Source organism: Trachemys scripta, chromosome 13 (genome assembly GCF_013100865.1).
Source record: "Trachemys scripta elegans isolate TJP31775 chromosome 13, CAS_Tse_1.0, whole genome shotgun sequence".
Lineage (NCBI taxonomy): Eukaryota > Metazoa > Chordata > Testudines > Emydidae > Trachemys > Trachemys scripta.
In genome coordinates this window covers 36,768,692-36,792,029 of record NC_048310.1, presented here as the reverse complement: position 1 = coordinate 36,792,029, position 23,338 = coordinate 36,768,692, and the positions used below count along the sequence as shown (strand labels likewise).

General features: G+C 43.2%; 1 protein-coding gene across 4 annotated transcripts; it reads right to left on the bottom strand.

The window, feature by feature from the left end:
* Positions 1-2,245: 2,245 nt before the first annotated feature.
* Positions 2,246-15,087, bottom strand: HERPUD1 (homocysteine inducible ER protein with ubiquitin like domain 1). 4 transcript variants are annotated; one of them, XM_034788470.1, is made up of 8 exons: positions 14,913-15,087; positions 11,424-11,501; positions 11,239-11,313; positions 9,209-9,342; positions 8,236-8,355; positions 7,334-7,672; positions 5,606-5,711; positions 2,246-4,151 (listed from the first exon to the last, which is right to left on the bottom strand). In XM_034788470.1, exons 1-8 carry the CDS (start codon positions 15,039-15,041, stop codon positions 3,984-3,986), a joined length of 1,149 nt encoding a protein of 382 aa, XP_034644361.1. In that variant the 5' UTR covers positions 15,042-15,087; the 3' UTR covers positions 2,246-3,983. The 4 variants fall into 4 exon arrangements, with proteins under 4 accessions (XP_034644361.1, XP_034644362.1, XP_034644359.1 ...); XM_034788471.1 differs by having other exon boundaries at positions 11,239-11,310; XM_034788468.1 differs by lacking the exon at positions 14,913-15,087 and having other exon boundaries at positions 11,424-12,387.
* Between the last annotated feature and the right edge of the window lie 8,251 nt (positions 15,088-23,338).

Sequence of the window (23,338 nt, the reverse complement as noted above, 5' to 3'; positions counted from 1 at the left end):
GCTGTTCTCTGCTCCCTATAGGTATAAAATCCCAGTTGGATTTTTCCATGGGGACGAGATATTCCAGTGATGATTAGCAATGACTTAATACGTTCAAAGGGAAACAGAGCTCAACTTGATGTGCCTGACTGAAAATTCTAGTACCTGATCATAAACTGAGCGTGGCTTTTCCTGAAAGGGGATTAGTATCTTTGGCATCCAGTAAAAATTAAACCACGCTGGGCCTGGATCATCCCCAATCATTTATACTTGAAGGAAGCAGGACAGATCCTCAGCTGGAGAAAAAGGTCCGAGCTCCCCTAGGATGACAATTCCCCCCCAGCTGAGGCTCTTCCCTCTCAATCCCAGGGCTGGGCCCCAATGTTACCAGTAGTGGGAGTGGAGAGGAAGTGATTCTGTGATCACCCACAACCGCTAGCTAGGAGCAGTTATTGGGCAGCAATCAGTCTGATTTTAAATTCCTCAGTCCTGTGCCCCGGGGAGCAGCCCAGGCTAGCACCAGCATTTTGACTGCAGTTTTACACACTCACTAAATTAATTAACTACCACTTTAAAATAGCTGGAAAGACAAAAGCTTGAGATAATTTTAGAACCCAGAACTTAGGATCTCCCTGCCAAAGGCTGGGGAGAGACAGAGCGCCATGGAAAGCAGTTCACTCACTCTGCCACCTTGTGGCCAATCCCCCTATTTACAACTTCTGTTCTTTCACACAGGTATTGTTTTCTATGGCGTTAGCCTGTGTCCAGGCTGCTAGTTGAAAAGCTACAGGCCCGAGCTGCTGTTTGTTTCCATAGTTGAAATAGGGTTAGTAATACAAACAGATAACTTCTCGCTTTATCATTGAGCAGCTTGTTGTTGGACCCATCCGTAAAGCCTAAATTATGTATAAAAATTCTTTGCCCATAAACTTCCGGCTCATCTTCAGCTTCTCCCTCCCTCAGCCAGGCAATTTCCACATCCTTCTGCTTCTTCCTCCAAAATCAATCCATTTTTCTGCTGCCAAAGCTCCCCTTCAGACCCTCATCTCCTATCAGTGCAGTAACTTCTAGATTACCCTTCTCCCTCCCACCCTGCAGTTCTAATCACATAAGCCTCCCCCACAACCATATCCCTCTGTTCAATCCCACCACTAGCTTCCCCCCTTTCACCCCATCAAACTTCTAGGACTGTCACTACTCAGCCCCTCCAGACCTGTCTCGCATCCTTACCTTGCTCCTCCATCACCATCCTTGGCCACCCCTTTATTAGCCTCTCTCAGCATCTTTTACAACTCTCCTGGCTCACTGCCCTACACATGGGCTGCCCCCACCCTCTTTTTCCTTCAAAACACCTGTAACAATCCCAATAGAAAAAAATCAATCCATGAGGATTTGATGGATGGGGAAAAATTGATACTGATACAGCATGTTAATCAATATGTACATTTAACTGCATCCTCTTTCCTTTATCAATGAGGGCTCGTTAGGTTGTACTTTTCAGAAGAAGGACTGTCATCTGATACACTACAGTTCAAGTTGGCATAGGCTTGGCAAATTTTGATTTTATTATAATAATTCCACTAGATAGTTATCACTTTAAATGGTTGCAGTTGCAGGAAATTATGAGGGAGACGGGGCAGACAATTTGATCAAATCAATTTGGGATGCCTAGAACGGATTCTTCCTCAACTTTCAGTGTAATGAATACTGCACAATCGCCTGGCGCACCAGCTCTAGTAACAGCCGAGGCAGCTGTTTTAAGAGAAAGGGCACTAGATGTTTTATGCACATAAAGGTGAAAGTCTAAGTTAAAGCAGTGTTTTTCTTACCGTTTCCAGCTGAAAGGTTCAGTTATCAATGGAAATATTTTTTCAGCAGTTTGTGTGTTTAGTGAAATCAACATTTACCACCAAGTGTAATCTTTCCACCCATAATCATGCTTATTAACGGGGCCTTCCCCTTACTGCAATATTATATACATATGAAACAAGGCTGTCAGAGGTTTTTTCAGGCACATTACAGTGGAACAATAAGCAAGGAGACTTCTCACTCCTCTCAGAGATACAGATACTAATGCTTGATAAGGATTTGTTAGAGGGTGTATTACTTTACTTAACCTTTCTCTTCACTGCCACCTCAGCAGATTTATAGGAGTGACAACTTCCCACTGAGGTTGCATGTTTCTGAAACAGGAACTCTATTATGCAATGGAGAAGGATTTATCTCCAGCTAATTTGTTATGATAAGGAATGAATAAAAGCTTAAGTGCAGTAGATAAAACACTGAAACATTAAACCATGTTTAATGGGTAGGTGTAATATGTGGAAAGAACAGGATTAAGAATTTCAGATTAAGTAATTACATGGTCAACTGTACAGAACAAGTTCATGCACATTAGCATGGCAAGACATTTGCTTTAAAGCTTTATAATGCAGTTTTGCCATCTACAAGTAGCATTACTGACGAGATGTTAATCCCAAAAATCTTCATACCACATCCCAGAAAAAAAAACAAAAAAAAAAAAACAGATGTTTACTTCGCAATAAAACATTATCCCTGAGCTAAAACAATGCATTGCAAACCCATGCACATGTCAAAGGAGCCTCATATGTTAGGCCAACTTCCTGAACGCCTACAGAACTACTAGGAGCAGCTACAAGTTGTCTGACCATTGTAACTTCAACTTCTTTTGTTTGTTCAAAGAAAAGTTATCCAAGGCACATTGGGCAACAAAGTTATCGGCTGCTGAGGAGTAAGTCTAGTTTTACAATGTGCAAAGGCTCTGTTCATGTATACGTGCAATTAGTGACTGGGTGTGCAGACAGCAAGTTAGGTGCATACCATCTATTTGCACAGGGCAATTTTCTGATTGTGGTCAAGTCTGCACACAACTGATTGTTTTCGAAAACAAAGCCCTTGACAATATTAGGTGTTCAAGGGAACACCAGGAAGGAACGAAATGAGTACAGTGAAAGTTGTTCCGGAGCAATCTTGTGCTTGCTGGGATGCAAAAGCCTAGTTGACGCTTTTCTGTACATCTCAAAAGGAACGTAGCCATTTGTCATGAACGTCTGGGATTCAGAAAGTTCTAGCTGACAAAAGGTAACAGGCCCTTCTAAGTTTAAGTTGACAGCAAAAAAAAAAAAGTTGGCACTGGTCTTTCTAACATTACAGAAAATCGCATGGATTGAATAGAGAACCTCTAGGCGACTTACATGGAGCATCCTGGAAGCGGTTACAAGATGCACAGCGCAACTAAGTTCTAGATGAATGAAGCTTTGGGATTTACAAGCCAGAAAAGGAACCTTTAAATGGTTTTAAAAGACACCTGATTTTGACAACTTGAAATTCACCCTGTAACTCAGCTGATCCATTTGGTGTACTTGTTTATCAAAGGCTGTGATTAGCTTTCACTTTCTGACAAAGTAGGTAGTTACTGTATTACACAGTATGTCCTCCATAGGAAATTTACAGCGAAAACATGATTTGTCTTCATTTTCTGTTACGATTAAGCATTGCATTCCTTTAAGCAATTTAAGGGTAAACCTCCCCTAGAAAAGTCTGCCAATACTTAACAGCAGTTCCTTGTTTTATATATGAGATACTACACTCAGTGTAATTTAAACAGCATTTGAAACATTCCAACAGGAATCAAATAGCATTGGTAGAAGCAATCTGCTTCTCTTACATCTCCGACACACCTGCTTACTGTCTGTGCATTTAGGGCACTGCTGTACAATGCTAGGCCCTCTAATTTAATGCTTGCTATACAGCACACTGAAGTTCTTTGGAATGAAGACATGGAAAGCACAGTACATTTTAGTCTATATGCTGTAAAGGTTTAAGGCTTCTTGCAGTTTTTAGGTTGCTTAGTTGCTATAAGATGGGAAATCCCAGTGATACTTGTCATTTTAACTTTGGAGTTGGTGTCCAGACTAGTCAGGTATACAGAAGAGTAATCTGCTGGAGTTACAGACGGGCTAGTACGTCGATATCAAAATCAGTTAGTTGGCCACGGCTGGAGGCCCTTCTGGCAGGAGCGATGCAAAGAAAGTCTTGAAGAAAAGCCAGGCTGTGTTCATAAATGAAGGACTCTCCTGCTGATTTTCTGGTAAAGCTCTTCCTTCATCAGAAACAGCCTCAGGTTCAGCTTCTCCACCTACATTTTCCTCCTGCCAAGATAAAGATAAAGTTTCTCTCATAAGTTGTTTTAAGAACACTAAATTCTAAACGCCAGATTCCGTTCTACAACAAGCTATTTTAACTCCTTTCAAGGGAAAAACGGGAAGGACTCATTAACAGCCCTGACTATACTGCAGTACTTCATTCCTTTATTACCCATTGTCCCAGAATTACAGCTCAAGAGACCACACGGCTAAGACACAGTAAAGCCACCCACCATTGCCAATACTGTCCTGTGCTAAATAAAACTATTTTAGAACCTAGTTACAAGTGGGAATGATGCATCTGATACACCCAAACAAGCTGCTGAGTCTCAAAAATATTTTGATGTTCTAGTTGTAAATTGGTCAGCACCAAAAGCACAATTCCACACAGAGTACGAAGACCAAATGAAAATGCCAACTTGAACATGTCCCATATACCGAGAGAAACATGATGTACAACCCTCCATACCAGATTAAGATTCATACACATTCAAGTTTTAGCTGCAATATGAGAGCTGTTCACTTGTAGTAGAGACAGATTACGGTGGGACTGTTAACACCTGCTGCAGTAGTTTAATATTTGCAAATATTTGCCTCTTCCCAAAATATGAAAACGGTTGAGCCTGTTACACTGCTAACAACCACAGTAGCCCTTGGCCAAACCAGGATTTTCTGGAACAAAATGCATCAACTACAAAATACCAGGTGATTGCCAGGGTTAAGTTTTAAAACCAAATACATTTCTACATATGGCAGGAAAGATACTTTTGCTTCCATAGAAATCAAAGTATCAGAGTACCTATTACAGTGGTAACAACCAGACAGAGCAGGAATTAACCACATCCCTCCTGTTCTTTGCCTGTGGCACATAATAAATTTAGTCTCCTGAAGGCTGTTAATATTTTGGTCTAATTTCAGTTGGGTTTAGCATGCAAGTGGCTGAATGGTGTTGGTGGCCTGTAAAATACAGGGGTAGGCAACCTGCGGCACGCGAGCTAGTTTTCAGTGGCACTCACCCTGCCCGGGTCCTAGCCACCAGTCCGGGGGTCTCTGCATTCTAATTTAATTTTAAATGAAGCTTCTTAAACATTTTAAAAGCCTTATTTACTCTACATACAACAATAGTTTAGTTATATATTATAAACTTATAGAAAGAGAGCTTCTAAAAATGTTAAAATGCATTACTGGCACACAAAGCCTTAAAATCAGACTCGGCACACCACTGCTGAAAGGTTGCCAACCCCTGGACTAGAGGATCTGTGATCCTTCTGGCCTTGAACTCTAGGACTCAGTGAGAAAAGAAGGCTAGTTTAGATATTATTTTACCAGGAAAATAAGTTTCCAGCAGAAGATTTTGTAGAGAACACTATTCATCCTTAGTGATACAAATGTTTCCAAAATGGAAACTAAACCCTTTCCCGGGATTTGCTGCTGTTGTATGTCAAATATTGAGCCAATACCTGTAAGTTATTGTTTTGGTCCTGGTTGATCGCAGCTTGGGGAAGAACATTGTTTGGAAGAGGGTGAACTGGCTGTCGTCTAAATGGAAACCATCCAGCATGGTGCCTGGAAGACAAGAACTCATTGTGAATAGCAGTTAGCTAAACATTACTCCTGCCTTGCTAGACTTCAGGCCTAGCAAAACACTCGAATACGCACACAAGAGTAGACAGTTTGCTCAAGACACTGGGATAAATTCTGATTGGGAGCCTTCCTCCAGCACCTCAACCAAAAAACCTTCTCCACCACAATCCCTACCCCCCAGCATTATGGCAGCAAGGCACAGCATAGCATTCGAGAGGCAGCAGTGGAACCAGCTCTATACAGGCTGGCGCATCACAGCCTAAGGGGTCTTGATCAGACCCCCAGATGGCTAAAGCAGATGCTGCAGTGTGTAGCATGAGAACTAGGACAGAGTGCTCCTTTTTAAAGCAGCAGCATGTACCACCGTACCTTGGATTTCCCTACACCTGCCCTGTCCTAATGGGATAACTGAAATTGTGATGCTGGCATTGCTCCCTCATCCTGTGTGGCTCACAAAGAGGGGTCAAAACAGGCCGCCACTTGGCAAACTAATCTCTCTCTCCCTCTCCCCCGGCCCCAGTGGCTGCATCTTGTACTCCAAAAATATCAACTTTTAAAATGTTCTACCCGTATGGCTCTGAAGATAAAACTTCAAAATACTAACCAGATGTAATCCAGTGCTGACTTCCTGAGTCTGCAGACAGCCTGAATTGGCTCTAAGAAGCGTGGACTGCTTCTGTTTGAATGTGTTAACTCTTAAGCCTACTTGTGGCAATTTAAAGGTCTACACTAATGTCACAACTGATCCAAGCATGTAAAGGAGGATGACAATTATTTGAAGATCAGCACAACAAATTATGAGCAGCTTCACAAATGGGCAGAGATTGGGAAGTACTACAAATTACCTCCCCATTCAGAGCAACAGTGGTCAGTTTGACTGGTAGCATTTTTTCTAGTCAAGAAAGTGGCTAAGGATTACACTGCATTCAAGTTAGTTTTGCATGTTTACAAACAGTCAACAACCATGGTAAAAAAAATGCTTAGCCACATCTTATATAAAGGTATGGGATCAATTCCCCTACCAAAGACATGGCCGCACACAACTGTACACAATCGTTAGCCATGTTCTTTGAATATTAACCTGAACCAGTAATGTATGATATAGTGTGAATGTTTATTGTAACTTTGACTTTAAACCATTCCCTCCAAAAATGTTGAGCTAAGAGTTACAGTAGGAGATTTGCTGATCCTGTGATGCATTTTGACATGTCAAAAGGCAAGACCTGCTCGACACTGGAAAGCATCATCAATTATTTTGGCTAGGAATGGGATTTCTTACAGTGATACGGATATAAACCCTTGTGTGGCTACAGTTATACCAATATAAAGGGGTCTTATCCTAGTCTAGCACCTTCCTATCCCATATGGGATAAATTACACAAGTAAAAGCACTTTTATACTACTATGAATGCATCCACACTAGGGGATTGTGTTGCTTTAACTATACGAATATAGTTAAACTAATACAACGGATGCATAGATGAGCTGTAAGAGACTTGATTACAACAAAGACTCTCACAGTGAAGACAAACTGCTCCAAAGAGCAGTCACCTGAATGACAAGTCAACACTGAAAGGTTTACTTCATGAGACACGCATGCTTACAGGTACATCAGAACTGTGCCGCCCATAACCATGAGGAACCTGCTGAGGCTGGAGTAGAAGTAGATAATGTTGACAAAAACGAAGAACAGGGTTGCCGAATAAAGCCAGTCCAACCAATCTCGATTCATCTCCTCCTCCTCTTCCATGAGAGGACCCCCCTGGGCATTCATTTGCAAATTCTGATTGGCCCCTGCATTAAGCTGAGGAGGGGCATTATGGTTTCCAGGCAGGTTTTGTGCAGGAAAGGCATCTGGAAGTGGGGCTGGAGCTGCAACTGGTGCCACTGGTATCTCTTGTGACCTTTGTGTAGGTGATGTATCAGCAGAAACAGCAGCCAAGCTGAAAATAAGATAAAAGCAGTAAGACTTTGCCAAGCTCTGCAAAGGATAAGGCAGGCAGGCATAAAAACTTGTTAATCTTACATTCATGTGCAACTAGGAAGCAGCAAATTGTGATTAGAGCAGTGACAGAAATCAGCCCTGTTTATGCCAATGACATGCCACATGATGGGATAAGTTCAACTTTGTGGGTCAGTTTCACCTTCTGTAAAATGGGATAACATCCATCTTCATAAAGTTGGAATACAAAGGGTTTATTTCAGTACTCCACTGTTGAAATCTTTCAAGAACCTCAGTACTTAGACCCTGTAGCAGGCTGGGTAACCAAGTTTTGCAGCACTTAGCTTTATCTAGACAAAAAGTTGCAAGTAAAACTAGACCGAATTACATTTTAGGAGCCACATACAGCATTTATATTTACATCAGACATTTGAATCATAAAGGCTAAGTAACATGCCTTTCAACTACATTACACCTGAGGGAAGGAAAAGATTCCCTCATTAAGAAATAGTTAGAACATTTCAAGGCTCCCAGGGAGAATAGGAAACAAAAATGAAAACTTACTATTGCATGTAGTACTGTCTTGCATAAATCTGCTGAAACCAGGACATCTGTAGTATGTTGTAGGTGGTATATGCAGAGTACCCAGGAGCCACACCATGGGGATGCTGGGCAGCTTCAACCCTTATTGAAAGGGTAAAACACAGGATGTTTGTTTACAAAAGAACAGGCAGGCCCACTTCCCCAAGTCTGTCCCTACTTGTACCATTAAAGAGAGACAGCATCGCAAAAGCTGTTTGATGCTTTACCCACTATAAGATACAAGCATATACCATACACTTTCAGCATATCCTACCTTAAATCTGGGCTTGAAATACTGCACTCATTTTTATTAGAACATGAATGCAGAAATCTACATTTCATCCCGAAAATATGCTGTTGTGAAATCAGAGTGGGGCAGGAAGACAGACAGTCTTACTACCACTGGATCCCAAGTACCATCTTTCTGATTAAATGATCGATATTCAGCTTTAATTTCAGTTCAGGTCCATTCAAACAAAATGGCAATGCTTAAGCAATGTTCCAGAGAGTAGTACTAGGATCTCCGAGGAAAGCAAACCCGCTCAATCTAACCTTCAGAAGCTCAATAGTGGAGACAGCAATTCCTGGGAGAAAATATTTATCTCCTAACAAAGGAGAATCAATTGTAGGGGCTACCTGCATAAGAATTTTGGATCAACATAGAAGCTCCTGGGTTCATATTTCCATGAAAATGTAACAGCAATTCTACTTTTCCACATGTAACAGTAAAGATAACGCTTCCCCTCTGGTTGGAGAGGCATACATCCATTTAACCCCTTCAGTGTCCACTTAAATATCTAGAAGAATAGTATACATGGCTTATATTCCACTGACATTTACAACATTAAGTATGGCGTAGGTGCTGGTATTCAACACTTAGATTGTAATTAAAGAAAAAGTTGAACATGAATGGTCAACATTTTCAGAAAGTTATCAGCATGTGTGGCATATTTACCTAGTGTTGGCTTCCCCTGTAGAAAGCTGGTTGCAGGAAGTCTCCCTTTGTCTCAAGCCATCACTTGAAGAAACTACAGAAGGATCTTGACCAGGTCCTGAAACAGTCTTTGGCTGTTGATTGGTTTCGTCAATCTAAATAATACAGTTAATATTGGAGCTGACTCAGAACAGTAGCTGAGAAAAAAGTCTTCTGTTGCAAAGCTAAGAGGATGCACTGAATGTTCTCTTGAAGTTTTACCAAACTGCTGTGCATCTGTACAGATCTTTGACAACGGGCATTACCACAATACCAATTAATAGTCATAGCCATTGTTATAACCAGTCCTTCCATACATATTCTATTTCTAACACTCCTTTAAAGGTAACCTGGAAAGGAAAAAAGAGTTTTGTGATTCTTTCCCCCGCCCCCCAATCATCTCATGATATGCAAAGGTCTGAGTATGTTTTTTGAAGTTTTGGTTTGCTTATGGGTTTTTTTGGATTAGAAATTCAGATCCCGCATTGGATAAAAACTATAACTGGAAAACTCAGACTTGTCTACACAAAGAAGTTGCACCAACTTAAACTGGGGTAATTTTGTGCTTGTCTAAACACAAGCTGTACTGCTTTAACTATTCCATTCCCATAGAGGAGTAAGTTATACCAGTATAAGCATTTTTATACTAGTATAAATGCATCCATCCATACTAGATCATTGGACCACTTTTAACTATACTGCTATGGTTAAAATGGTACAAGTGGTGTGTTTAGACAAGCTCTAAGGAATTAAAAAAAAAAAAAAAAAAAACACCACACACACACACACACACACACACTAAGCTTCCTTGGGTCTTGAGCTTTTTGTTGTTAGCTTTTATTTATTTTATTAATTCTTTTGCAGGTCCCCTTTAAGAGCAAAGATCATCTGTCCTTCTCGTAAGTGTACTAGTATGAGAATTTATTTTTGAATGTGTATCTAATTTTGGAGTTTATGAAATGAGGTCTTAAGTTCTAGCAGCATGTGGGTGGCTGCTCTGCCAACTGCTCTACAGAACCAGGACAATGCACCTTAATCAAAATGCAATACCTGAGCATTTCTAGTCCCAAGGATCTCTGCCATGTGTGTTGTGACAAATATCCAACTGGAATTAGGACGTATTGTATGCTGTTCACTTTTGATTTAAAGAAGGGTGGAAATCTATGCCTTCAGATATGAAGCTTGTGCACTAGTTAATCACCTAACTTCCATTCAGAAATAAAATATTGTGATGTGATATATGGTATTGTGCACTAAACCAATACATATTAAACTGAAATTCTAATGCTCATTTTTAGTTTCAATTTCCTCTTCCATATGTTTTTGAAGTTCTGTTGCCAAAGTAAATCCCAGCAAAATTCATACGCTGGACACTGCCTATTCAAACGGTAATCATTTCCCTCTCCCTCTGATGAGCATAACCACTAGTGTGATTGGACTCGGTAATCATGGGGGAACAGGCAGCACAATTTCACCCTTTGCATACAGCCCAGCCACCATGTCCATCATTGGCTGAAGAGCCTACAATATGAGGAGTCACTCGCTATTTAATGGAACTAAATTACATGCGATTAAACATTTTGCCCCCCCTGGCAGTAATGTCAACTCAAGTTTATGCAAACAATTAGAAACTGAGGTTTGACAAGTTAGACACAAAGTGGGTGAAGTAATATCTGTTATTGAACCAACTCTGTTGGTGAAAGATAAGCTTTCGAGTTCCACAGAGCTCTTCAGGTGCCATCAGCTCTGAAACTTAAACAATCCTTGCTCTGGGATTACAGTACTTATTCCAAATGTGTAAGTGTTCCTTCCCCCAGCCCTATTACAACTCTGAAGGAATGCTGCCATAACACTTACGATGACAGAACTTTTGACACATAAGGTTTACCACCCTGCTTTGCCATTACCAACCTTTACAAACATACAGTAATTAAAAAACTAGGTCACATTCCACAGATTTTTACTGATCCTTTCAATAGCTAATGTAGGAATAAAGTCTAAATTTAACATACCTGCGCGTTGGTCTCTTTCATTTTTGACAGATTCTTTGAATGGTACACCAGATGAAGAGCATGAAACGTCTCCTGCTAAAATAAAAGTCAAGACATTTGATAATCATTTTGTTTTATCTATTAAAACTTTATTTGACCTCACTTGATACTGCAGCACAGCTACCACCAACATGTAATGACCATACCTGGGGCAGCACATCTCTCAAATAAAGGTGGTCAAGCAGCAGCTTCCCAGAATAAATCAGCTTCTGGTCCTCTTCCGGCTTTGAGAGAAAACAAAATATACTGGTTACTAATCTGTCAAATGCATTCAAATGCCAAAAAAAGTTAGCTTCACATAAGAAAAGCTGTGTACGTAACAGCTGACTGATAAACACCAGAGGCCAAACACTGCTGTCAGACACACAAATCAGAAATGCTACTCCCCTCATCCCCTCCCCAAGTTGAACAGAAATTGTGTGCATCTCTATTAAAGAAGAATTTGGCTTGTAAAGATTAATTCAGTCAATTACTTGTATGCAAAATGTGCAGTACCATAGAAATTTAGACAAATGTATACAGAACGAGGATAGAACAGCTGCTCCGGGATATGAAGGGATTCATTTTATAGTACAGGCCAGAAACCCCCACCAAAATCCTGGCAAAAAGGAACCTCTCTACACTCCTTAAAGCAGAGCAGCCCTGCAGGCACTTCATAATCTTGTGACAATTCACATGATCTCCCACCCAGTAAATCTGAGCAGCTGTTCACACAGAAATCCTCCTGCAGTTGGAGCACACAGTCACTGGGAGTTGCCCCAGAGCAAGAGAGCCCATGTTCTTCTCCCTACAGGAAAAGATCAGCTCTGCCAGCTTCCAAAGCAAGAGTCCTACCACTGCTTCCAAATTTAATTCTTCAGAGCTACTAAAACCCAGTCTTACGTGATTGCTACATAAATAATGTATCTGGCCAATGCTGATGGATGCCATTTTAACACCCCAAAGCAGCATATGAAGACCTCTAGGCTTCCACTGACACTGGGCATTAAGCAGAAAGATAGCATTTCCCACAGCAGCACACCTTCACAGCATGCATGGAATTTGCTTAGATAAAAATGGATTTAAATACATCAGATTTTTTCATTTAAATTAAATAAGCAGGTTTAGTTCTAAAGAATAAACCTATTTAAAATCAAATTTGAAATTTAAAACCAAAGTTAAGGCCTAAATTTATAATCTATTGACATCATTTAAATAAAATACAAAAAATGGTCTTAAGCAGTACATGTTCGCTGCCAAGTGTTAAAGAAATTCAAAGTACTGAAAGATGGAAGTCACTGGCTAAGCACCTTGAACTAGAGTCTACTGAAGTGCTAAAATAGTTTAATAGTCGCCTCTTCCACAGGTGCAGAGTGAATATATTCTTCATTTCAGTCTATTCACCTAGTTCAGTTCAATCATCAGTTCATTCAAAATTAGCAATTGGGAGCTGAAAAAGCAGGAAAACTTGTTTTCCTCTTCAAATCTATGAATAAAAACTCGTTGAAAGAGGATGAGATCTAAAAGTTAAAAAAAATCCTGAAGGACACAGTCAACAGAAATAATCAGGTTAAATTAGCTAACTAGAGAGAGTACTTTCTTTGTTTAATAAAAATCAGTTTAAAAAGCAAAACTATTTGAATTTTTGTATGTTTCCTGCACAGTTAAGGTAGTTTTATTTAATAATTTTAAATACTGTTTGTGTATTTTAACTGAATTTGAATCCGCGTCCAAATAGAGCTTGACACAAATCACAAGTTTAAAAAAAACTAGTAAAAAAAAATGCATCATTCAACATTTCCTAATAAAAAATAAGAATCTAAAATATATAGATAAAGTGTATTTAAGCAATTGTGTACTTAACATGTAGTGTATCCTTAGCAAAAGAACAATAAACTTGGGGCAAAGGCTATATTTAGTTACAAAAACAAAAACAAACAGGCTGATTACCAAAGAGCATCAACCTTTTTAGAAGAGTAACTAGAGTGCAAAACCACAATTAAAATCTATTACTTAAAAATCAGTTTTAATCTGCTGTCAGTCAGCAAGCAGGAAACCTTGATTATTTAAATCAAACCATGCTTGCTTGAAAGCCCAGTGTGTCCCTTCATCATGTCAATTCACATTTGTACAGATTGTTATGTCTACTTATTGATTAGTCTTAAGCAACATATAGAATATAGTTATTTTGGAGTTTCCTATAGTGCCCATAACCAGAATATCTGACATAGTCTTAAAAAACAAAACAAAACAAAACAAAAAAAACAGCTGCTTGTTTCAGTGTGAAATAGTATTTAGATGTTATTTTTACTAACTCCAAGAGATTCCACTCAATGAATCTACTGCTTACAAGCAAAACAGTTTCATAGTTATTTCATGGACAAATTTTCTTTCGACATAAAAATAATGCAGCCATTTAACTCCCTTGTCTTGCCTGGAACACTAACTTAAAACTTTTTTTTTTACTTTGCCTATACTGCCACTTCATAAGAAATTGTTACCATTGGGAGAAAAACTAAGACTCCAATTACATACTACTTCAGCAACCAAGTTACTACGCCACATCAACATTAAATGGCAGCTGAACAGGAAGAAATAAAGCAAAAAGCCCCCAAACAGTTTCCCTATATTCTGAACGAATTTCACTTCTGTATTTACAACTGATTTCCATAACATATTTACAAACTATTTTGAATTGCACTGTAACATTTGCAACTAGCCAACCATGCAGCAGCAGGTGTTCTGGAATCCTGGTCGGGGAAAGAGGAGAGAACAGGACTTTTTTTTTTTTTTTTTTTTTTTTTTTGCGCTCCACATTATCAAACTTTAAAGAGACATCAAATAGATGCTGCAGTTCCCTGAACCTTTGAACACTTACAGGCACAAAGTGGGTGATGCAATATCTTTTGCTGCTGAAGACTAGTTTCAAGCTTACACAGAGCTCTTCAGGTGCTGAAGAAGGTTCTTCAGCTCTGGGTAAGCTTGAAAGTTTGTCTCTCTCACCAACTGAAGTTGGGCCAATACAAAAAGTTTTACCTCCCCCAGCTTGTACTTCTAAAACCCTGGTACCATCAAAGCTACAACTACGCTGCATGACCACTTCTGCCTCCTGGTAAATAGTGCAACCTTTTAGAGCCAAGGCTGCCGTAATTAGCGTGTTTTATTTTTTTTAAAGAAGGAGGCAAAGTAGATTGTGCAACAGAAATGACAACAGCTCTGTGGTAACACAAACACCCACGTCCACACCCAGAAGCGCCCCAAGTACGGGCGCTCAATGTTAGGGCCTACCAAATTCACAGTCCATTTTGGTCAACGTCATGGGATTTTAAAAAATCAGAAATGTCACGATTCCAGCTGTTTCCGTCTGAAACGTCCGGGGGCTGTAACGGTGGGGGGCTGCCCCAAAGGGGCCACAAGGTGGGGGCTGCAGTTCAGGCCCCCCCCCGACTTCAGTGCTGCTGCTGGACCCCCCGACCCCCGACCCCCACCAGCCCGCTGGGTCAGGACCCCCCAGGGGAGCCCTGCTGGGGGGTGCCCGGCGGGGGCGAGCCGGTCCCCGGGCGGGGGCTCGAGGCCTCCCCCGGCGCGCTGGGGCGGGGAGCCGCGGGACGAGGCCGGGGGGAGCGGTCCGGTCGGGGGTCCGGTCCCCGCCTCACCGGCTCCTCCGGGTGCAGGCGGCGCAGCCGGGCCTTGAGCTGCCGCACGGTCCAGCCGGGCTCGCCGCGGAGGCGCAGGTCCGGGTGCCGCTGCGTGGGGCTCCGCACGAGCAGGTCGAAGGGCTCCATGGCGCGCGGGGCTGCGGCTGGGACTCGGCGGGCGTCAGGCGCGGACGGGACGGCGAGCGGCTGCCAACAAACGACGGCCCCTTTTATACCCTCACCGCCCCTCGCCCCGCCCCCTGTTCGCCAGTGCGCTGTGGCTGCAGCGGATTGGCTCCGCCTGGTGAGCGTGTCAATACGTGGGCCTATCAGAGGGCACATCCGGCTAGAGGGTGGGGCTTAGGGAAGGGGCGGGGCTAGGAGGGAGGGTGGCTTGGTAGGGGGTGCCCAGCTGGGCTGGGGTGAAAGAGGGGGCAGGGCCACCCAGGCAATGGCCATGGGCAGGAGGGACAGCAGGGCCCTCTCCTTGCTCTGGTGTGAGCTAAGGGGGTTGTAGCACTTGTAGGACCATCCCTTCAGGAGCGAACACATAAAGCATCCCGAGACTGTCGAATTCTTGTGGGTCGTGATTCAGCCCAAGGTGATGTGGCAGGGAAGACAGGAATTCCTTTCTCCCACCCTTTGTCTGGCTTGTCTATTTAGATTCCAAGTTCTCTAGGGCGAGGACTGTCTCTTATGTATTTGTACCATGCTAAAAATAATGGGATCGAGAGCTCAGCCAGCCCCTCTAGGCCAGCTGTTCTCAAACATTAGTAACCTGAGGACCTCCATTTTGTTTTTAAAAAATGTTCACACCCCTCCCTCCCCCCCAAGCCCCACCTGCTCAGCCCCAGGTCCTGCCCTCAAGGCCCCAGCCCCTCCTCTTCCCCGCCTCTTTACAACCCTTCCTCCGCTCCTCCCCTTCCCACACAGCACCTCCTGCACACTGCTGAACAGCTGTTTTGTAGCCTGCAGGAGGCACTGAAAGGGAGGGGGAGGAGTTGAGGGAGGGAGAGAGTGGAGTTAATCAGGGCCCGTGGACCCCCGGAGTACCCTCGCAGACCTCAGTTTGAGAAACGCTGCTCTAGGCACCATTGCTTCAATACAGAAATAACACCCCTGTGATCACATACACCTACTTGTCACCCCACCCTGGAACCCATACGGGGCATCATCGAACAACTACAACCCATACTTGATAGAGTCCCCATCCTGAAAGAAATCATTCCTGAACTCACTCCTTCCATTTCTGGCCTTCAACCAACCCCCCAACCTCTCCAAGCTTATCATCGGCTGCAAGCTCCCCCCAGTCAAGGACACACAAACTTAAAATGCCCCAGACTCTACCAGAACAACAGAGGCAAAACCTGGAATCATAGCTCCACTGCTACCATGATTAACACCCCACCCCCCACAAATCTTTTTCAAGATCCATGGATCCTACACAAGCCTATCACAACATCCAGCGCACTAAATGCCTCAGTAACAAATATATGGGTGAAACCAATCACTGTGCTCTTGAATGAACTCACACAGAAAAATGATGAAAGATAAAAACACCCCATCACTTGTGGGTGAACATTTTTCACAAAGCCATCACTCTATGTTTGACCTATCAGTCTTCATCCTCAAAGGAAATCTGCACAACACTTTCAAAAGATGAGCCTGAGAGCTTAAATTCATAACTCTGCTTGAGGCTAAAAATCATGGACTGAACAGACACTGGATTTATCGTTTATTACAACAATCTGTAACACACTAACTAACCGGTATCTTTTTGTCCTGTGACTGCAGAGGTGTTAATGGGCCACTCTACCTTGAATGGTCCCTTCGAATATGGACTAACTACTTTTGCTAAACAATCTGTCCACCTTGCATTTGGCTGTAATGCTTGGAGTACCTTTCCCAGTCCTGAAGAAGAGCTCCGTGTGGCTCGAAAGCTTGTCTCTCTAACCCGTAGAAGTTGGTCCAGTAAAAGATATTATCTCACCCACCTTCTCTCTCTCATATCCTGGGACTGACATGGATACAACTATGCTTCATACAAAAATAATGTAAGGAAAGAGAAGTGGACCATGTCTGAGTAAGTTACTGTTATACTTCTCTAATATTTGTATTGCATTAGCGCCTAGACCCCTTAGCGCTAGGTACTGTACAAATATTTAATAAAGAGATAGTTCCTACCTAAAAGAGCTTACAGTCTCAGAGTATGTCTACACTGCAGTCTAACCCTACAGAGAAGCAACTGTACTGAGACAGAGAGACTGAGACAGGGAGATGCTTTCTGCTCCAGTGTCTCAAATACAACTGCAAGAGACAGATTTCCTCAAATTTGGGGAATTATAAAAGATGTCTCAGCAAAAAGCAGTGAGGAAAAATTGTGCCTGGCCCTGAAAGAGAGGAGAGAAATGGCACTGCACCACTTACCATCCTGACACCAGATCAGGTATGGACAGTGATAACAAATGGACCCCCAAACAGTGCGTGGCCCCACACCGGCTGGGTCATACCTGCCCCTGACAGACACTTGAAGGGTCTGGCATTTGTCTTACACTTTAGCAATACATATGTATCTTGTCATCCCAAAAAAGTCTCATTGAATTGAATTGCTTCATCTAACCCTCCCTGCAACCCTCCACAAACCCCAAACAACCAATAAACTGACAATCCTCTGCTGTGTCATCTCCTTTCAGTCCACTAGGTCCAGATCTCTGGATCTTGACTCAGTTGCCCTGGAGACAGGGATGTCCAGTTCCCACTGGCTCTCTGACAGATTCTGATATATCCATAGTTTGCAGATACCCGAAGCACAATTGCTTGGCTCTTCTCTTACTTTCAAGGTAAAGTGTCATTGAGTCCTAAAAGTCAAGGAGAACTTCCCTGATCTGATGCTGTTTAGTGCAGAGTCTTTCCCATTCTTTGTCCCCAGTTGTAGTTTTCTTCTGAATCCTCTTTCCTCCATTGGCATCAATGGTAAAACTCCCATTAATGTGAACTGGATCGTGGCTGTAGAGTGGTTAAAAAAATAAACAAAGCAAGATATCAGTTTCATTTCCTAGCACAAAGTATTTATTTTTTGCCCATTTCATTAGGTGCTCAGTTTTCTCTGGCAGCTGGAGACTGTTGCCCTGAGGCACAATCAGTTCACAGCCGGTACTGTACACTTGTCTCTCGTGTGTGTCATTTGCAGGATTAGCGAGACAAGGACCAACTTCTGTTAGTGAGAGAGACCAGCCTGCAAGCTTACACAGAGCTCTCTTTCCAGTCTGTGTAAGTTTCTCTCACCGACAGAAGTTGGTCCAATAAAAGCTATTACCTCACCCACTTTGCCTCTCTAATATCCTGCGACCAACATGGCTACAACACCACTGCATACCTTTGGACGTTTCTCATTTTTGGTTCTAAGCCAAGGTGAGCTACAGTGTCTTATCCTGGATTGCCATGTGCGGTTACCCATGACATGATTATTTATTATTTGTATAACAATAAGTGCCCAGCATCCCATTCTGGTAGGCACTATACAAACCCAGCCCTGCTGCCCTAAATCTCTACTGCACTCCTCTACGAGGTTCCAGAGCGGGGTGGTTCTATTACTGGGGCACTATCCCACTCAGAAAAAAATGAGAAAATAAAATTAGAGTGAAATGAGTTGAGCCTCATCCCAATTCCGTGACCCATCCACAGCTGATCAGTCTTGAACAGAATAGCTTCTGGAGACAAAGGATGCAGGTGGAGGCTCTGCATTGTATAGCACCATCCGAGGTACCAAAGCAGCAGGATCAGTTTAGCAGCTGTAGGAGAGCTGCTGTTCTTTAGTGGCTCTGCCCTTGTCAACCAGCTAATAAGTTTCCACCAGCCTCTCCCATAAGCAGGAAGGTTTTGGCTTCTCCAATCCTGATCAGTAGCTAGACTCCACGCCCTCTCCTGGGAAGTAAGGAGGAAAATGCTGCAGTGATGCAACCCAAGAACCTGATCCTCAAGTGGTGCAAATAGAAGTCAATGGAGCTAGGACACTTAACATCTACTGAGGATTTGGCCCTAAATCTCTAGCAGAACTAGCTGCTGCTCTGGCTTTGTTCCTGGTGTAACTGGCTGAGTTCCCCTAGCACCTACCTTCTGGCTTGAAGTGGAAGAGGGCTTGGCCGGAGAGACCAATATGATCACGAATTTAAAGGGGCACACCTGGAAAGGCCCAAAGCAAGATTTTTACAAGATGGCGTTGGCACACAGGACCATCCAAATGTTAGGAGTGGATCTTGTGGGCGGGGTGTCTATCGTAGGGACTTTGGGATTTGAAGAGATTAGTCCCGAGCTTATTGTCAGATGTTTCCTGTGTGGTTTCAATAAGTGGCTGTCATTTCCTCTACACTGTTTTCAGCTTTCCACTGACCCATGAACTATGCAAACAATTGAAGTCACCGTGCCTTTTCTGCAATCAAGATTAAACTCGAACATAAGTTTGAGGGACAGAGGGCTCAGCACTTGCCTAGGCCAGATCCCACCTTGCTCCTGCCCCGCTCCTGCCCTAAATGTTTCTGGGACAGTTTGGAATGTAATTTGGAACCTCCCATGATTCAGTGTGTTTCCTTTCTCTGGGCAGGTTCTTGGGCAGAGGGGAGTCAGGAACTGGCCAAATCATGGGAGTAGGATATTGGGAACCCCTCAGATGTTCTCACTGCATGAAAGAATAGCCCTGCCTCTCACTCTGCAATTTGTTCCACATTGCCGCCAGTCAGGAGATGCAGCACAGCAGGAGGAAGGGATAGTAGGATAACTCCATCCTAAAGGCATGTACAGAGGATATATTGATGGGTTTAGAAGCACTGGATTTTCTATGGGGGGAAGGAAAGGAGTAGGGCTGGCTTATTATTCTTTATGGTTCTTATTCTGTATCAGAGGGGTAGCCGTGATAGTCTGAATCTGTAAAAAGCAACAGAGAGTCCTGTGGCACCTTTAAGACTAACAGATGTATTGGAGCATAAGCTTTCGTGGGTGAATGCCCCCTTCATCAGATGCAAGGCTTATTCTGTATGACTCTATTGTTATTCTATATGGACTGCAAGCATCCCAAGAGCTCTCCTTCTCCTCCAAGGCAACACCTCTGGGGATTTGGCGGTCACCTCCCCATGGTGACTCCTTTTCCAATTCGCCCTGGTGTCTCTCCTCTCACTCTATCCTCTTCCTCCTTGAGTTAGCTCTGCTTTGCAGAGGGGCTCTTCTTGTAGGCCTTTCCTGCTCCTGGGTGTCACTGGGTCCTTTCTCCTTCTGGGTAGCTTCTGAGTTTGTAACACATCCTCTCATTCTCCATAGGATTGCCTCTGGTGCAGCCTTTCCTTCTTTGGAAAAGGATGACTGGGGATGCAAACGTCACAGCTCCAGACAATCTCTGTAATAAAGTCCCCCAGAGGTGTCGGCTGTGCGATCTAGCTGTTCACAAGCAGACTCAGCGAAAGTGTGAGTAAGGAAGATGCGGTTGGCTATTAATGTGTAAGTAATATGGACAGCCAATCCGTTGTCACTCAGAGCATATGACAAAGGCATGCCCAGCATATGTCCCACACGGACTGAGCACATGTCCATTTTGGCAGTGTTGTGGCTCAACCCTTGAATCTCGATGCCTTGGGAAACTATATCTTGGGAATGCTCTGCAGCTGAGCATGCTCCGTGCCCTCACATGCCCAAATAATCATGTCTTGGATCACAAAGTCAACAGGAAAGTACTAAATGTAGCAACCAAACCTTTCCGTTTGTTCCCAGAGCCCAAAGACTGCTCTCATACCGCTGTGCATTACCAAGCCCTTTCTTTGCTACAGAATTCCTGTGACCACCTCCACAACTAGAAGTCAATTTGGAACCAGAGTTGAATCTAACCAGATCATATGGATGTGAACAACAGCAGAATGGCATTTTAGCCTTTTTGCATGATACAGATTCCTGACCTGGCAATGGTAGAAAAGGCCAGATTCTAAGCATCAGAGAAGGCTAGCGGCCAAAGGCAGGGAAAGCCATAAACCTGTCTGTCTGGTAAAGGACACAAGGAAGAACTCAGCGCTGGTGGGAAAAAGATGTCCTTCCAGTTCCACTATATAAGGATCCCAGGGCTTGGATTCAAGCCTTCACACAATGGTTTAGACCTTGGAGAAGGGAAAACATAGCCTCTGTGGCTGGCAGCTGGTGTTTTCTAAGCTTCTTTTTAAATCGATATCTATAAAATATCAGCTCTCCCTTTTTCACAGCACACCACAAGGCAGCGCTCCTAAACCACGCAGCAACAACCAACAGAATGGTTCTCACCGTGTCCAGCTGCAGATGGAACTGTTGATCTTTATTAGATCAGTCAGAGCCCAAAGAAAGAGCTGTCAGCTCCAGGAAGCGTGAAGCTGTGTTAGAGCGACACCTTGTTCAGTCAGCCGGTGAGTCAGGTGTATGTCCCTGATCCTGCAGGGTGTTTGTTCAAACATCTGTGCTTTCTAGCACACTGGGTCCTGCAGTCTCCGAAGCATGCTCTTCTGCCTTGTGATTTGAGAGGAGGACCACACGTCCATTGATTGTTTGCTTCCCTTGGTGGCAAATGCATTTTTCAAAGGCAGTGATCAGGCGCAGAGTGAAGGGGATGATGCACTTGGACTTTATAGAATTCTGTTACATTTTAAACAAATTAATCCTGGATCTGATTCTTTGCTGCTTCCACAAGTTCCAAAAAGCTAAGGTGCGGGAGGGAGGGATTCTCAGAGAAACTGATTTATATCCCTTGTAGAATTTCTTTAGGGGCTAAATCACGTCACCGGCCTGAGTAGAGAGGCAATATGGAGCTGTACTGCCCCATGCTGGGCTTGGGGAGGGATTCAGATACAATTTCTTCTTGCACTCCCCACTATGGTCTCCTCTGTGATCCAGTGTTGGAGGCGGGGAAGAGCCATGGTCCCACCCCTTCCTCCCCACTGCTTACCCCCTTGGGACAACGTGGGCTCCTAGAGGTGCACAGAGAGAGTCTGTGATTATCTGAGACTGCGATTAGTTCTCGGATGGGGCATGCAAGATGGGGAAAGGCTCTTCATGCCCTCCATCTTCCCCACCCCCAAGCACCCTGGAAGGGCCTCTCTCAATCAAGTCCTGCATGAGGAGGACATTTGCAGCAGTCCAGTTGTCAATGTCAGGTAGAGTTTTGCCCAAGAAAGGATCCACTCTGCGTCCACGAAAGATCAATTAACACCCATAAAGCTCTTTGAAGATATAAAGTGCCATGTAAGAGCAAAGTGTTATTCTCATTAATGCCTGGAGCATTGGCATTTCCCAGGCTGCAAGCCCAGTGCATCTATTTGAATATATTACTGCATACGGCTGCAGTCTCCGAAGGGTCTGAAAGGATTGTGCTCACGCAGCTACGCTACATTCAACCCTTTTCTATCCCATCCTCAACGGATGCCAAGGTAAGGGAAAGGAGCGAAGAGGGACTAGTCCTTTGACTCTGCAAAAAAGTGGCTGAGGCCGACATTTTCAAAAGTGGCCGCTGATTTTGGGTGCCTAACTTGAGGATCTCAGGTTGTGCGTGCTCAGTTGCTCTGAACATCAAGCCCAAGCTATGGAAAGATGGGCTCCCAGGAATCGAGGGATCCGTGAGTAGGCACATCTGAAAATCTGGCTGCGTCTGTGCCAGTCCCAGAGGCTGATGATCCTGAGCACTTTAAGCTAAGGCAAGAACATGTATCGTCGGTGATTATTCTGTACTTAGCTTCATCTTTGTTCTGTGGCACTGCAAACTTGGAAGGAACTTAGCAAACATGGGGTGACCAGCATGTGATCAAAATGCCCTAATGTACAATTAATTCCGGTGTTCCAAAATACAAGGGCCTTTATGGATCAGAAATCCAGGCTTGTTGTGATACAGCTGCAGTTCCTTGGCCTTATTCTGATTTCAATTACACTGGAGTAAATCAAGATTAAATCACTGAAGTCAACAGTGTTTACTGGTGTAAAACCCATCAGAATTAAGTCCCATGGGCGAGATTATCAGCTTGCTTTCAACACTCCTGCTAATGCAAGATCCTAACCCCTGAAAATAAAAGATGTTCCCTTTTCAAAAGTACAGTGCAACCAGACAATCGTAATTCAGCAAAAGCCTAATTAAAGACAAAGGGATATGGCCTGAATTAGGACTGCCCTATAACATCCACAGATATTAAGGTTACTTTGTGCTTGCATAGGGCTTTCAACTCAAGGATCTCAAAGTACTTTGCAAACAGTAAAGAATTCAGTCTCAAAGCACACCATAAGGCATGGAAGAATCATCCTTATTTTACTTATTATTATTTACAACACACACACACACTCTTAAAAGAAGGTTAAAGTTGCAAAGTCAAGCCCTCAAAAGTGAGGAAATGCTAGAATTAAGGTTTGCAGTCTTCTTGTAGCAATGCTGGTCCCAGGATATTAGAGAGACAAGG